The 15,493-nt window shown below is 36.1% G+C and overlaps 2 protein-coding genes across 6 annotated transcripts; one reads left to right on the top strand and one right to left on the bottom strand.

Moving 5' to 3' along the window:
• The first annotated feature begins 20 nt into the window (after positions 1-20).
• On the top strand, positions 21-8,159 carry LOC306846257 (cell division cycle 7-related protein kinase-like). 2 transcript variants are annotated; one of them, XM_079379498.1, is made up of 12 exons: positions 21-395; positions 606-723; positions 1,478-1,564; positions 1,695-1,830; positions 1,949-2,042; positions 2,138-2,280; positions 2,903-3,140; positions 3,288-3,383; positions 3,465-3,670; positions 6,242-6,324; positions 6,923-7,072; positions 7,193-8,159. In XM_079379498.1, the coding sequence occupies exons 2-12, from the start codon at positions 648-650 to the stop codon at positions 7,525-7,527; spliced, it is 1,644 nt and encodes a 547-aa protein (XP_079235624.1). In that variant the 5' UTR covers positions 21-395; positions 606-647; the 3' UTR covers positions 7,528-8,159. The 2 variants fall into 2 exon arrangements, with proteins under 2 accessions (XP_079235624.1, XP_079235625.1); XM_079379499.1 differs by lacking the exon at positions 606-723 and having other exon boundaries at positions 140-395.
• A 107-nt stretch (positions 8,160-8,266) lies between these two features.
• glmna (glomulin, FKBP associated protein a) lies at positions 8,267-15,484 on the bottom strand. 4 transcript variants are annotated; one of them, XM_079379665.1, is made up of 19 exons: positions 15,401-15,482; positions 14,936-15,011; positions 14,731-14,856; positions 14,540-14,653; positions 14,327-14,435; positions 13,326-13,575; positions 13,114-13,213; positions 12,334-12,515; positions 12,182-12,235; positions 12,071-12,101; positions 11,863-11,952; positions 11,738-11,779; positions 11,570-11,643; positions 10,680-10,764; positions 10,490-10,599; positions 10,330-10,393; positions 9,304-9,439; positions 9,093-9,169; positions 8,267-9,010 (listed from the first exon to the last, which is right to left on the bottom strand). In XM_079379665.1, exons 2-19 carry the CDS (start codon positions 14,972-14,974, stop codon positions 8,915-8,917), a joined length of 1,779 nt encoding a protein of 592 aa, XP_079235791.1. In that variant the 5' UTR covers positions 14,975-15,011; positions 15,401-15,482; the 3' UTR covers positions 8,267-8,914. The 4 variants fall into 4 exon arrangements, with proteins under 4 accessions (XP_079235791.1, XP_079235792.1, XP_079235793.1 ...); XM_079379666.1 differs by having other exon boundaries at positions 15,186-15,450; XM_079379667.1 differs by having other exon boundaries at positions 15,331-15,450.
• Positions 15,485-15,493: the final 9 nt, after the last annotated feature.

The following is a 15,493-nucleotide window of genomic DNA, read 5'->3' as shown; positions in this document are numbered from 1 at the left end:
TTTTAGAGAAAAAAACTTCCGTATTAAATGTCAGCCATCGTTGAATTCATATCAGCTATAGTTGTATATGATAATTTAACTTTGTTAAAGGTAAACTGAGTTGGTGAAACTGCATTCTTGGATCAAATGGCGTAGCACTGGTCACGTGATCTGCGTCGTGCTTTAGCGCGGGACTTGGAAGTCGTCGGGAAGAGAGGCATCTCACAAGCAAGTCCGAAGTTTGTGTATATGAAAATATTCGCTGTTTCTTTTAGAAATTTACGTGTTTGACGCATTTAGTGTTTAATATCAAAATAAGCCCGTAAGGTAACTTGTGAACTACGCGGTGACCGTTTGTCTGCCGGGACAGTGTTTCTCATAAACTCGGTGAAAGCAAAAAAACAAAACAAAAACAGGTAACTTAAGCTATAATATGTTCATTACCGCAGTAACTTACGACCTTAAAAGGTATATTAAGGTTTTTTTGTTTGTTTGTTCTTTTACTATTATTATTATTAGTGTGTGTTTGTGTTTGTTGGCCTTGTTTGGGTAACGTTACAGTTAAACTAGTAATATCCCAGTTAAGCTGTAAATGAGTAATAATACTACTTAATGTCATCCAACAGTTTCCCCACATTGTTATAGCTGTTGGTTTTTTGTGGGATTAAATGGAAGCAGCTCAGACTGTCCAGAGGAGCACTCAACAAAGTGTTGAAAAGGGCAGGAGTCAACACAGAATTCCCAGTGAGTGAGACCCTTGTGAGAAAGAAGTGCATGTAATCATACAAATATCAATCATAATAATCTTTTCTTGTGCCTTAAAGAAATACACAGCTTCATGTGTATTTTTGTTAAGTACTTGATTATAATTTGAACTGTAATGTGTTATTTGAGATTTAAGATTTACTTAAAAATTTATATAAATGCATTAACATAAAAATGTATATGAATGCAGTAACATTAAAGTAGAATTTAGGTTTCCTAAAATGCTTGTCAGTACATTCAGCAGTATGCTTTATCTAATACATTCTCATTTAATTGGAATTAAAGGGATAGTTCACCCAAAAATGAAAATTGTGTCATCATTTACTCACCCTCAAGTAGTTCCAAACCTGTATGAATGTCTTTGTTCTGCTGAACACAAAGGAAGATATTCTGAAGAATGTGGGAAACAGAGCAGTTCTGGGGCACCATTGACTTCCATAGACTTCCATATTTTTTTCCGACTATGGAAGTCAACGATGCCCCAAAACAGCCTGGTTACAAACTTTCTTCAAAATATCTTCCTTTGTGTTCAGCAGAAAAAATAAATTCTTACAGGTTTGGAACTACTTGAGGGTGAATAAATGATGACACCGTTTTCATTTTTGGGTGAACTATCCCTTTAACAAACATTGCATTCAGTATAGTTATACTTCTTTTTCTCAAGGGAATTGTTTTTTAGTGACTATGACTATTTTTCAAATTAATTAAACCTACCTGATTCTGTTTTGTTTAGGGGATATTGAGACAGACATTGCATACCTGTATGAAGTTCTGCCGCAGCTGTCTCGAATTTTTCGTATAACAGATCAAATTGGAGAAGGTTTGCTTGCCATTTATATTTCTTGCTGCTTAAATAGTGTATGATGGGATATCTTTAAATGCACTGAAATCACGCTTTGTTTTTTATCTGCTGATTAGCGAACCCTCATGAACCTTTATTGTTATTACAGGTACTTTCAGCTCAGTGTATTTGGCAGAGGCACAGATGACTGATGGGTCGAGAAGGATGTTTGCATTGAAACACCTGATCCCTACTAGTCACCCTGTGCGTATAGCCGCTGAACTTCAGTGCCTGACTGTTGCTGGGTGAGTGATGAAAATATTTTGAAATTTTTTCATATTTCTGGCGTAGATACCTTGTGAGGAACAGTCTTGGGTTTCAGAGTTACAGTAGAGGATTTATCTATTATATTTCCCTCCACAGAGGGAAAGAAAATGTGATGGGAGTCACATACTGCTTCAGGAAAGAGCATCACGTGGTCATTGTCATGCCATACATGGAGCATCAAACCTTTGTGGTAAGTGTCCGCGGTTTTACCCCAAATAATGATATGAACCATGAATTGCTTACCCAGTACCCAAGATTTTACCCAAAAGTCTTAATTCCTTTTAGGATAGTGTTGGCACCTTGAGTTTTGAGGATGTGAGGCATTACATCTTCCACCTGCTCAAAGCCTTGAGACACATTCACAAGTTTGGCATCATCCACAGAGACATCAAACCAACTAATTTCCTGTTCAATCGACAAAAGAGGGAGTATGTATCTGATGTTCATGTCTCTGTGGTTCTAGTGTAGTCTCTTCCTGAAACACATGTAATCACCACAGTTTCTTGCTTATTTATGATAATGGCAGCAATTGATTAACCTGCTAAATTAGTGTTAGATTATAGCAAAAGTAATCGTTACGTAAAAGTGGGGGAAATTACTTTTAATATTGACACAACCAGTTTGGTGCTGAATATTGTGCTTTCCTAATAGAATATTTTTTTCTCATGCTTATGCTGTTTCAAATCCATTAGATATTTGTTCATCTATAAAACACCGATTATTTTTATTGAAACCTGAAATTTCTGTTGCCTACTTGGATTCATCGATCCATATGGAATGTTTACTATGGTTTTTTTTTTTTAAAGGGTCAATGTTTTTGATTTATAGACATTTATACATAATAGTCTATTTAATTTTGAAATTTTGGGGTGGAGGGGTTGGAATCGAAATGGTACAATAACAATGTTACATGGTCAGTTTAGGAGGATAGGAGGGCATTTGAATATTGTGTCGGACCAAGGGGGGCCTTGGAATCAAAAAGGTTGATGACCACATGAATAGATCCAAGTAAACTGAGTCATGCTGATTCCCATCTCTCACTTTCCTCAGGTATGCTCTAGTGGATTTTGGCCTAGCACAGGGCACTCCTGATACACAGATAGAACTGCTGAAGGTGGTGAAATCAAAAGCTCATAAAGGTGGCGGGTCATCTAAGATGGTGGAGGAATCACTTGGGAAACAGAAACTTGTGCCTTTACCACCCAACACCAGAAACACTGCTCTCCAGTCCAGCACTAAAGCACCTGCTAAAAGACCATTCCCAGCTTCACGCATTAAACACAGCAAGGTGTCTGCACTGGTTTCTTTGTTAAATAAATTAAGTTTTTAATATGATGATGGTTGAGTCAAATTAGGGGAGTACTTCCAAGTTTACATACTTATATTTTTATATTTTGGGAAACTTATGTCAAAACTTATGTCCTTCCTCTCAAAGGAACTGTTGGAACTTGATAATGCACCACGGTCTGTATTTGGGGAGAAAAACGTAAATGGCACAAACTCTCATAAACCTGGCACTGACAAAGTTGAGGTTAGCATCTATTTTCACACTGGTTGCATCTGACACCTTCTGAATAACTATAAGCTCTTCACCTGTCAAATTGTGTTTCAGGGACTGCTTTCAAAACCAAAACGTGAGGAATTAATTCCACGCAAGATTGTTTCTTCAAAGTACTGTTCAGTACCAGTGAGAACACCACTGAATCAGAGACAGAAAGCCCCAATTGAGAGTCAAAAACCCACACCCCCTGCCGTCAGCCCGAGTCTCACCTGCAACTGCTACATGACTGACCGCATCTGCAACATCTGCATGTCCAGGTACATGCTTTTAATCAAGTCATATAGTTACAGATTTTTATAAGGCCTATTTAATCTTAATTGATATGCAAATTCTTAGGCCTAGAAATTAGCAATTAAAAGTCATTTTAGTATAATTGTAAAAACCTTCAGGACGTGGTACACTTTTAGCTGGGTACAATTTTACATAATTTAGGCACACTTTTAGGTCTTAGCTGTGCAATCTTTACTGATTTTTGCTTTTTAAAGGTGCTTTAGAATGGAAAACTGTATTTACCTTGGCATAGTTGAATAATAACAGTTCTGTACATGGAAATGACATACCGTGAGCCTCAAACACCATTGTTTCCTCCATGTAAATCACGTGAATGCAAAAGACCACTGAAAAATCGGTGAATCAGAACATAACACTGACTGTGATGTTACAGTCGGGACCACTAAAGGCACCGATATACTTCAAACAAAGTTCGTTTTCGTTCTTCGTTTGGGGGCAAAACAAACTTTAAAAAGGCTGAGCGGTGGTATACTGTTTTCGAACATTAGACAGTTTAATAGGTCTTTTATTAAACTGGATAAATTATTACACATTTTCATATTTAATGTGTTGTCATGATTTCATAAAAACAGGTTTTTATTGTATGTTTTTTTCGCTTATTGAAAGAACAACAAATATTATATTTCTAAATAACATTTATTTGAAACGCATGTATTTGGTACTACCTTATATCTTTACTCTTTCACTTCATTCTTTTCATGGCTTTGGAAAACTTGCATCTCTGTCGGTTTTTGCATAACTCCAGGTCGTCGACACCAAGCTTCGTTGCAATTTCTTTCTAGGAATTAAATGCTTTCTCTGAATCTTTAAAGTCTCTCTGCGAGCAATCGTACAGGTGTGGATATATTTGTGGCAGCTCAGCTATTCGACACAGTGTATTTATGTTGCTAGTGACTTGGAGATGTTGTTCTCCTGCCTGACATTTGTTGAATGAGAAACCAGTGTTGCCAACTGCTTTCAATTGAAAGTAGCTAAAACTGGTTGCTAAATGTCACTAGATGACATCATAATGCCAAATTCACTGATCTATATAAAGATGAATAGAGATCAGTGGGCAAGATGAGAACTTAGATAAGGTTTGTCCCAGAAGTAGCTATATTTGTCCCTAAACTTTAGGGAAAAAAAGTCTTAAAAGGGGTGGGGAAGTCGCTACAAAATAGCTAAATTGGCAACACTGCGAGAAACAAACCGGGGTAAAAAAAATTGCGCGTCAAAGAAGGTGGTGCTCCAGAACACACCCACCGATTGCGTAATCGCCACGGACCAATGGTAGCTCAAAGGTGTTTAGAAGCCATAACGAACTCCCCAGAAAGTTCACTTTTGTGAGCTTTATCGAACTGCCAAAACGAACTTCGTTTCAGCCTGATTTTGTTCGAAATTACGTCATATCAGTTCGTTTTTGTTTGAAGTATATAGGTATATTTAATAGTTACGCCCCCAACATTTGCATATACCCGCCCATGTTCTAGGCCAGCTAAACCTGCACAGCCGAATCATCAGAAGTTCTGCAGGTATTGTGAAGAAACAAGCGTGGGCAACAGCGAAAATGGCAGATCATGGAAATAAATATTATGTTCCAGGCTGTGCAGGGATGGGTTGGTGTCTGTGTTCAGAAAGGCACGGAAAGCAAATAATGCGTTCTAATAAAATAACACAACACTTGTCACTAAAGGGACATGGTTAGTTTCTTGCTAGCGGTAGCCCATTACATTACAGGACAAAAGATTTATCTTCCACATAAAAAAAAGTAAAGCGAGATGATTGAGGATGGATGAGGCAAATGATTTACATTTTATTTACAGTATAATTACCGAACGATATAACTGCGGGAGAAAGTATATATATATATATTTCCCTCCCCGTGTTTCCTTCCAGCTGTGTGAGCTACTGAAATGAGCCGCACTGTGAAACAGCCAATCAGAGCAGAGCTCAACAATGAGCCGCACTGTGAAATAGCCAATCAGAGCAGAGCTCAACCTTATTATTCATGACCCTTCCAAATAAGGTAATAACAGACCATTTCATTCTAGGAACAAATCCTAGGGTTGTAAATGGACATGTAAAACCGTTTCTGGGGAATTTTTGCCCTTACCTCAGCCACATACCTTCCATATAGATATCAGAGAACAATTTAAAATATTGTATCAATGCATTCTATGGCACCTTCAAGTAAATGTTGGAATAACTACATTTCACTTAAAATGTAGTATTTCAGGATGCACACTTATTGGACTGAAGCAATTTTAAGTTTACTTGATTATCTATACATTTTGGATTATCCTCATTTTTTGAAAAATCATGGAAAAATATGAGTGTCAAATATGATACATCAGGCTTTTGAGGTACACTTATTTGTACATCTCCCATTCATCATTGTATTGCATTGCATTATGTTTTGCCCCAACAATAAAAAATGCAAACATTATTTTTTAGATTTTGTCTAGTAGTAGTTTTCCCAGGATGGATTATTTCATATGTCAGGCTTTACAGCATTAATTTAATAGTGCAGTGAGTGAAGAACGTCTTGTTTTTCCCAGGAAACAGCAGGTGGCTCCGAGGGCTGGTACCCCAGGCTTTAGGGCTCCTGAGGTCCTGACTAAGTGCCCTAACCAGGGAACAGGTAAAGCTACCAAAAGTGATTACTGAATCAACATAAATGTAATGAAGTGAATCAGAACTGAAACAAATCAAGTCAAAACTAAACTCAAACACAAATCAAAATTGGACACAAATCAAGAAATGTGTTAATGTGTGTTAATATTCTGTGCTAATGTCATTATTTGAGGATTGGACAAAGTAATGTTTCATGGTTGTAATACAGAGATATCAAGAAGATATCAACTTTGATTTCGATTTCATGGGTTAAAAAGATGCATTGTTCATTATCAATAGTGTAGCAATGCATTAAGCGTCGTGCTTGCAGAAGTAACTTTTCAAACCAAGTAACTTTCTGTTGGTCAAAGCAGCAAGTTCACATGACCAACTTGAACAAAAGTCAAATCTGCATGGGGAACACAAAATTCTCATTTGTGAGGTTTACTTTTGAAATGACCAGTTTTTCTTAAAATTTCACCAAACAACAGTAAATGTGGCTGCACTTTCAAGTGTGATGTACATTTCATAATCAGTTCAATTCGGTTTAGCTTATGTTTCAAAGGATATTATTTTCACAGATAACAATAATAAATTCTGACTAATGAAGCAACATCTCTCTGCAGCTATTGACATGTGGTCAGCAGGTGTCATATTGCTGTCACTGCTGAGTGGGAGGTATCCATTTTTCAAAGCCAGTGATGATCTGATCGCTCTTACTCAGATCATGACCATTCGAGGATCTAGAGAGACAATAGAGGCTGCTAAGACGTTCGGTAAGTCATTGTCTACAGGCTCAAGAGTACAGATGTCTCTGGATCATGTTGTACATTGATTCTCATCTTAATTCTTGTACCTTAAGTTGACTGAATATTATTTTGAATGTTTGACTGCAGGTAAATCTATAGTGTGCAGTCGTGAGCTTCCTCGGTTGGAGCTGAAGATCCTCTGTGAGACTCTAAGAGGTTTGCGATCATGGGATGACGGCTTACTTCCTGCGGCGTTTCAAGCCTCACATAACCCAGCAGAAGGAAAACAGGATGCAGGGAGTCCTGTTAAGAAGCATAAGAGCTCTCTCAAAAGCCGTGCTGAGCTGCAGGAGATGGGGTGGGATAAAGTGCCTGATGATGTGTATGACCTCCTTGATAAACTCTTAGATTTAAACCCGGCATCAAGGATAACTGCTTCTATGGCACTGCAGCATCCACTTTTCAAAGATATGACTGGTTAATTTTTGTGCCTGCTTCTAATTTTGTATTCTGTAAACAGTTACATTTATGCATCTATTTTCTAACTACATGCTGTACAGTGATGTTTTATTTATTAGTCTTATTTTTGGGGTTTCTTAAGATTCACTTTTGAGAATAAAAATGTTCACACTTATTGTTTAAAGTTCCTCTTAGAGAGTATTTCTTGAATGTAAGGTTCTGACACATTTTTAGATAAAATTATATTTATGAACCCTTTTGAAAACCACCAGACTGTTTTGTTTATATATTATAGGAGTTAATATCATTTGTGACGGCTACAGTGGGAAAAATGTTGTCTGTACTCTGTAGTTTGTAAATCAATGTAGTATAAGTTGTGTTCAGCAGTGGTACTATAGTACAAGCTGTGGCAGAGAACTTCACAAAGCCATCATCCATGAAAGAGCTGCAATTCTTAACTAAAACAAAAAAAAGACATTAGGATCACAAAGATTAACTTCCACATCTGCCGTGGCCAGAAAATATGACTTAAATATTATCAAACCACTGTGGACAGTTTAGGAGAAAAAAATGAGAAACTGATTTGCTCCTCCTACATCTTTGGAGCAGATGTCCTGAATATTCCAAAGTTGTATGAATCTGTTGAGAGTTAATTTAAAAAAAAAAAAAATAGAATAAACTTTTGATGAATCATGATCTCTCACACACTGCATTACACATGGTTAGTGAATGAGACTCTGTATGAGAAAAGAAAGACTGCATCTGGAAAACAATGGTATTTACTCGAAGCAAAATCAGAAGAGAACAACATTACTAAATACTACCCTCACAAAAGAGCAGTGATTTCACAGACAAGAAAGATGAAAAATGCAGGTACAAACAACATCTTAAAGCGCTAGGCAATTTTCAGCTTCAATCTTAATATGTGCAATACTTTTGCATAGTTCACAGTGTTTGTTTTTTGTGACTGACACAAAGCTGAACATTTCAAGCTTGAAAATAATAATAATCCAACAACATACTGTGCTGTCATATACATCTATAGGTGACCTAACATGACTTTTCTACATTAATATCTTGACGTACAAACAAATTTGCACAATCATAGTTCAGTGGTCAAACCTTCAAAATCTATCCAAAAAAAAGTTACAAATTTGAGTTTTTTTACTGTCTATATACTACACTAATATGTTACTGTATAGTGATGCTCAACTGGAGCCAGAGTGGACCGAGAGAAAATACCGCTAAATAAAGCAAATTAAAAGTCCATGCTTTGTTCCCCACCCTAGAGCTGGTGGCATCATCTAACCCTGTGATTGGTTTTTAGGGTCTTTAATAGTATTTGCTTCAAGAAGAGTGACTATGTTAACCGAAAGGAAATATGTTGAAGGGGTCATACAGTCTCTCACATCACAACAGGGGTGTTTCTTTAGTCACGATTATCTCCTCAATTCTTGCCAAGACACTCTCTATCAGGTCAAATGTGAAGACGGCTGACTGCAGAACCTGCAGAAGTGACATGCAAACACTGTTAACCGTGTCCACTGTATAACAGAACTAATGTGGATTAATACACAAAATAATATACCTGAATCTGCATTTCTGGTGTCATGTTGGGCAGCTTCTCATTGTCAACAGTTACTGTGCAGACTGATGCTTTAGAGTCTGTTGAACAAAAAACGGGTCAACACACTGACTACAGAAAATTTATGTGAAACAGACTACATTCACACAGCATAAATATGTCAAATATGGTTACTTTCAGAGAGCTCAATGTTATGAACAAGAGTGCATTGCACCTTTTGAACTGATCTTCTTATTTTCTTTCGCGCTCTTCAGTTCTGCCTCATAATGTGCTTTGGACATGTTCAGACCAGTCCTCAGTGGTTTCAGATAGTTGTCCTCAATCTTATAAAGCTCTGTCCAGATTCCCGTCTAAACAGATAAGAAAACATAAAAACATATGATGTGCAAATTTGTTATGCCATGTAGAGCAGTGGTTTTCTACCTTTTTGACTACAAGGCATTGACAAATGCAATATTCAAAGGCCCCTCTGGTATTACTGCCATAATGACTGATTTTAAACTTTTGTATTTACAGAAACTAGTTGTGGCAGTATATTAAAATAATAGTAATAATAATACTATTATTATTATAAATAATTCCACTTATTCAATCTCTTATTCTACTTTTTCATCAATTACACCATTTAATTTAAGTGACTTCTATTCGTTTGTGATTACTTCTATTCTCGCAAATAGCAATTTCTCAACAACAGGGTAAACTAGAACAAATTTTAAAAAATTGTTACTTGAAATAAACTTTCAAAGTAAAAAGTAAAACAAGCAAAACTTCAACTTGTTTTATTTCTGCATTTTATTTCATTTTCATCAACTTGTTTACCTAAAACCAAAACTGAAATAAAATGATTAAAAACTAAACTATATAGACATAAAAAAATTATAATAATTACAATGACAAAAACACACAACAAAACTTTATCTAAATTTAAAATGAAAACAAAATATAAAAATAAAAAGTAATTCAAAATATGAATTGAAATGATAACAGTATCTCTATACTAAAATAAAACTGGTCAGCAATTTTAACCCAATAATAGTACCATAAACATGATCTTGGATTCATATTTGTTTCTTATTACTATTAATATTTGTAGTCGTTTTATTTTTTTAAGGCTTGTTTTTTCTTATTTTAAATGACTTTAAAATAGATTGAAAGTGTTCTAATGCCCCCTAGTGGCTCCCAGGACTTTGGTTGAATTACTGATGTACTCCATGGTTATTAGAGGATGGAATAAGCTTACCTCATTCTCCCATTCTTTATCTCGGATGAGCATGTACCTCAGGAGGTTCAGCGATTCCATGATCCTGTTTGATATTGACAGCAGTTTTGTCAAGTCAAATTGACTGCCATTGAACCAGCCGCAGTTGCAGAAAGACTCAGGTTTGTTTAGAGGGTCTCACCTGTCTAAGTTCTGCAGCAGGTCTGTTTCGGATCCATGTGGAAGGCACAGCACTAGCCGCAGCAGTGGCAGCAGATGTTTACCCAGGAACCAATCATTACCATTACATGGCTAAAAAATGCAATATCAAAACGATCAATTTTATGAAGGTTAATATTGATGAACCGACATGATATCATGATGCATCTTACCTTGAGTGAAAAGTCAATCTGGTTCTTGATGTTCTTGATTATATATCCCTCCACCCCTGCATGGTGACTGGTTTTCAACATGCCCCTGAAAATGGAAGAATATAATTTACTGAATCTTTTACTAATGGCCAGATTTACATGCAGCCTGTGCCAGTGCAAACTCTTATTTGTCGTTAAAAACTACCGTTAGGATTTACTACCGACATGAGAAATTATTCCTTTTAATCCATTATTTACAAAAATGGATGGGCCAGGATGAGCCTTTATACAAAATGGGACATAAAAGTGAGACTTTATAGACATTTACAGACAAACATACACCTGTAAAGTTACAGTGCGCGGGGAAAACAAATCAAATTCATTAACCGCATCTTTCAAAGCACTTGATATGGCAGGCCACAATAAACTTTATGCAACTGTTTGAATCACTTAATATAAACATTCTCCTATTTACGGTAACTTGGGTTGGGCAATTTCCCCAAAGTAGCTCAATCTGTGTCCTAAATGTGTCACTATATTCTTTATGCTTTATTTCATAATTGCATTATTCACAACTGTAAAGTAGCTGACATGTGTTTTCTGTTCACAGAGTGCAGTTCATTACTTTAAATAGCAATTATATTCAATTTTATTAATAGCTGTCCTACTCTGCAAGATATAAATTCACATTGTTAAGCATAAATTCAAAGTAGAGTTTTGAAAAATAAAGTTACAAATGCCCTTTTAACATATCATGGGCATTTTATGTATGTTTTTATGATCTACGCACCCAAAACTGAAATGGAGCGCAGTGATTTTTATTTTTTCGTGTCTTGTTTTTATTAACAATGTTTTGTGTCTGACCAAATAATGAGAAGTTTTCATGTTTAAATGTTATAATAAAAGCTTACTTGAAAAACTTGTATTTGGCCTCTGTGTTGAATTTGTCAATACTCAGCTGAAACACTTTCAGGCCTTTAGTTCTCTGTGGTGATGTAGGCAAAGACAAATCAGCAATGATAACAAGCCACAAACCACATTATATTACAAGTTACCTCCACACAAAAGGTCTGACTTACCAAAGTCTGGTCTGGACACAGCGTCATAACTTTAACCAAATTCTAAAGAGAAAACAGAACGTCTTAGAACACCTAAAAGACGCACAAAACTATTGTTAAAATATCATTAGTTGTAACAATTTTACCTGTGGAACACTGAAAAATGTCTTCAGCTCCAAAAGATCTACAGGTAGACTGTTATCTTCCACTCTGATAAGACTTTTTTCATATAATTCCTATGACCGAAGAATTAAAAGAATATTACAATCGCATGTAATAAATTATTGCTATCAATCTCTGTATAAAACATAAATATAACGTGGTATGGTTTGTTGTTGTAAAGAACACTCATACCAGTCCTTTCTGCAGACGGGATTCTTCAGTTCTATGAATGCAGATCAAATTTGTTTGTCAGAGAGACTCTCATTTAAATATTCAGATTTATTGTTATAAGTCCAAAATTACCTGCTTAACAGCAGCTCAATATATTCCATGTTGCATTGCAGAACAAAAATCGGACTGAAAAAAACATGTATAAAATGTTAGCAAAAACATTTACTCTGTGTTCATTCTTAAGACAAATGTAAATCAACATGGTCAACAGCTTCACTCTTCACCTGAGAACAGCTGGAAAGATGTCCACAGCTATATGATCCACAAAAAGCAGGTGGGACAAGCAGGCCAGTGACTCCTTTGGATATCTTACCTCCTCTTCAAGAAAACCTGGGATCTCCCTTCTTTTCAGTACATTACGACTTAACAAATCAGGGAGTGACTCCCCAATACTCCACAAAATGATCTGTATACATAATGCATATAAATTAGGAAAATGCACATCAAGGCAGTAATATTGAAATACACTGGCAGATGCCTCTAAATTTCATTTTGTTACTTGATGCAATTTTATAAGTGCAACTTACACTATTGTTCAAAAGTTTGGTTTCGGTATGATTTTTAAATGTTTTTGAAAGAAGTCTTTCAGAACGAAGAATTTATTTGGTAGAAATACAATTATATTGTGAAATATTATGACAATTTAAAATAACTTTTTCTATTTTAAATGCAGTTTATTCCTGTGATGGCAAAGCTGACGACTCTAGTCTTCAGTGTCACATGATCCTTCAGAAATCAATCAGTATGCTAATTTACTGGCAAAAAAAACATTCTTATTATTATCAATGTTGAAAACAGTTGTGTTGCTTAACATTTTTTCAAGATACTTTGATGCATTGAAAGTGAACAGTATATTTATAAAGTCTCTCTTTTTTTGAACAATTTAATGTATCCTTGCTGAATAAAATCCCAAACTGATCCCAAACTTTTTAGCAGTAGTCTAAGTGCAATATATAATGCTATAAAGGAATGTAATACTTAAGAACATTCATGCAATTTTATACCAGTATCTCTGTAGCAAAGTCTCTCAGAGGGGATTTCAGAAGTGTGTCTGGATCTTTCAACTGCACCTCCAGTAGAGGCTTACTTAAACTCTTCATACAGCTGGATAAAAAATATGATTAAGAAATAAATGGCCAGTACTATAATTGTGTGCTATATTGCATAATAAAAAAAATCAATCTACATAATTCTAAACAACAAATTGGGCACCTACAACTTGAGTAGTTCCACTCTGAGCTCATTGTCCTTGGATATTTTGTTGTTATCCTTGACAACCCCCTTGATCTCCTCAACAAAGGGCTTGACAAATTGTAGAAGAGCAGTGCAGCAGTCACACAGACCAAAAACATCCTCCTCCTCCTGCTCTTTAGTGACAGGCACCGGCAATGTGGCCACCTGGCTAAGAAGTGTGGATAGAGCCATGCCCACAGATGAGGCCTTCTTCATACCCAGCCGCAGCAGCACTGAGAAGGTCAGGAGACATTGGGGGGGAAAGAGGAGTCATTTAGTTTAGAATCCGTTCAATAAACATTCAAACATCAACATTTAAAAATACACAAATAAATACATAAAAAGAGTAACATGAAAGAGTCAGTATGGATGGACAGGATGGTCGACTAGTTGGACAAACAATTGAGTAGTCAGTTAGTGAAATCTAGTGAGTTTATCTACACTACTTCTAATGTTTGGGGTCAGTAAGGTTTTTTTTTTTAATCATGGGACTAAATTACATTTTCAAACATATTAAAACAGAAAACAGTTATTTTAAATTGTGATAATATTTCACAATATTTAACTACTAACTCTATTGTTTAAACTCTACAAATGTTCTTTTTTACTTAATCAAAATAAATGCAGCCTTTTTGAGCATAAGAGACCTCTTTCAAAAATATATAAAAAAATACAACCCCACAATTTTTTTGCTGTAGTGTAGATTAAAAATGTTAAAAGATCCAATCTAAATCGCTAATATGAAGAATACTAGATATCAAAATGAAATCTCTAAACTTCTCAGAGATGGTTTTAGTAGCTGAAATGTTTAGGCTTTCAGCAGTACACCAAAAAGCTTTTTCCAAATAAAGGACTTATCTAACTTCCATCCCCTTAAAACACCAACACTCGAAAGATCACCACAAAACATGTTTAAAAAAAGCAATGCATTTAATTTCAGTGTTTATGATTTGTTTATGATTCAGTGACAAAGAGATGAGAAACCTGTTTGTAAAGGCTTGAGGAGAAGAGTAACGGTCTCAGCGATGGAGCCAGTATCAGCCTCTTCCACCTGCTCCAATAAACCCACCAGCAGCTCTTTAGGACTGCAAACCTGTTTCACAAAACATCACTGAATAAATGAAAGCAGCATAGAAACTGCAGGCTGGTCATAACCAAATATCTTATCACAGTTTAAAAAAACAAATCACAAATAACCTCCAGCAGATGTGACAGGATGGCATGGCAGTGGGGAAGGTTTCTGTCTTCCTTCTTCAAGAGGATCTGTACTAGAGGCCCCAGCAGATTCCAGCCCATGCATCTCACTATGTTCTTGAGTAAAACAAGGATAAAGCTTCCTGAATTTGGCCTCTTCACACTTGAATCACAAAGCTCACTGTTCAACTCACCTTGTTCTTCTCATCAACTAGGATGCTGAGAACCTGAGCACTGTTGCCTTGCTCTATACAGGTTCTTCCTGCAGTGAAGAATAAATCATAGTCTTCCGGTGAGAAGCCTTCATCCTTGATTGCTTGCTAAAGAAAAAATGAATACACAGGTGACTTTGTGTAGCTGACACATTGCACATGTACAGTAGGACATATCTACACTTACACATCTCTGGACCATATCACAGAGCTGTTCTAGAGCCATCTTGATGGCCAGAAACGTCTTCTGTGAGCAAGGCTTTCTGTATAAAGAAATGATGATATTATAATTGATAACAGAGTAATAAGGTGCGAAGACAAGATCAATCATGACATTTTTATAAAGAGCAGCTCACTGTCCAGCTCTCATTAACAAACACAGCAGACACACATATTAGAGAAAATCTCCACATAATAAAAAAGATTCATAAATACACCTCAGTCTTCCTCACAGAGTCTGTATCGATGTAAAACTGGTTATTACAGTCATTAGCAAGATAGCTAAAATCTCTAAAGGACTGGCGTATTCAAAATAAGCTCTACAATAAGATTAAGCTTTCGCGTAGCTTTGTATAGGCATACCTGCTGATTTATTTTGTTAATGAGATATACGACTACTTAAGATAGAAATTACAAAAGCGCGCTCACTTACAGCTATACGTTCAATATGCAGCTCCGCGTGTTTAGAAACTGCAGCGGAACGAAGCGTGTCGCTTGCTGCTTGCCGTAGTGCTGTGACGTGGGC

This window comes from Barbus barbus (genome assembly GCF_936440315.1).
Source record: "Barbus barbus genome assembly, chromosome: 26".
NCBI lineage: Eukaryota > Metazoa > Chordata > Actinopteri > Cypriniformes > Cyprinidae > Barbus > Barbus barbus.
Note: the sequence above shows the minus strand (reverse complement) of the source record. Positions and strands in the feature narration are given on the sequence as shown.

What these genes read in the sequence shown, in the direction of transcription:
- LOC306846257 (XM_079379498.1), top strand. Translation starts at nt 648, where the DNA reads ATGGAAGCAGCTCAGACTGTCCAGAGGAGCACTCAACAAAGTGTTGAA. An exon ending in CAGTGCCTGACTGTTGCTGG is followed by an intron (nt 1,831 to 1,948) that starts GTGAGTGATGAA and finishes TTCCCTCCACAG; the next exon opens with AGGGAAAGAAAATGTGATGG. An exon ending in AGAGGCTGCTAAGACGTTCG is followed by an intron (nt 7,073 to 7,192) that starts GTAAGTCATTGT and finishes GTTTGACTGCAG; the next exon opens with GTAAATCTATAGTGTGCAGT.
- glmna (XM_079379665.1), bottom strand. Translation starts at nt 14,974, where the DNA reads ATGGCTCTAGAACAGCTCTGTGATATGGTCCAGAGATGT. An exon ending in CCTCAAGCCTTTACAAACAG is followed by an intron (nt 13,576 to 14,326) that starts GTTTCTCATCTC and finishes TGACCTTCTCAG; the next exon opens with TGCTGCTGCGGCTGGGTATG. An exon ending in ATAAAGAATGGGAGAATGAG is followed by an intron (nt 9,440 to 10,329) that starts GTAAGCTTATTC and finishes TTATCTGTTTAG; the next exon opens with ACGGGAATCTGGACAGAGCT.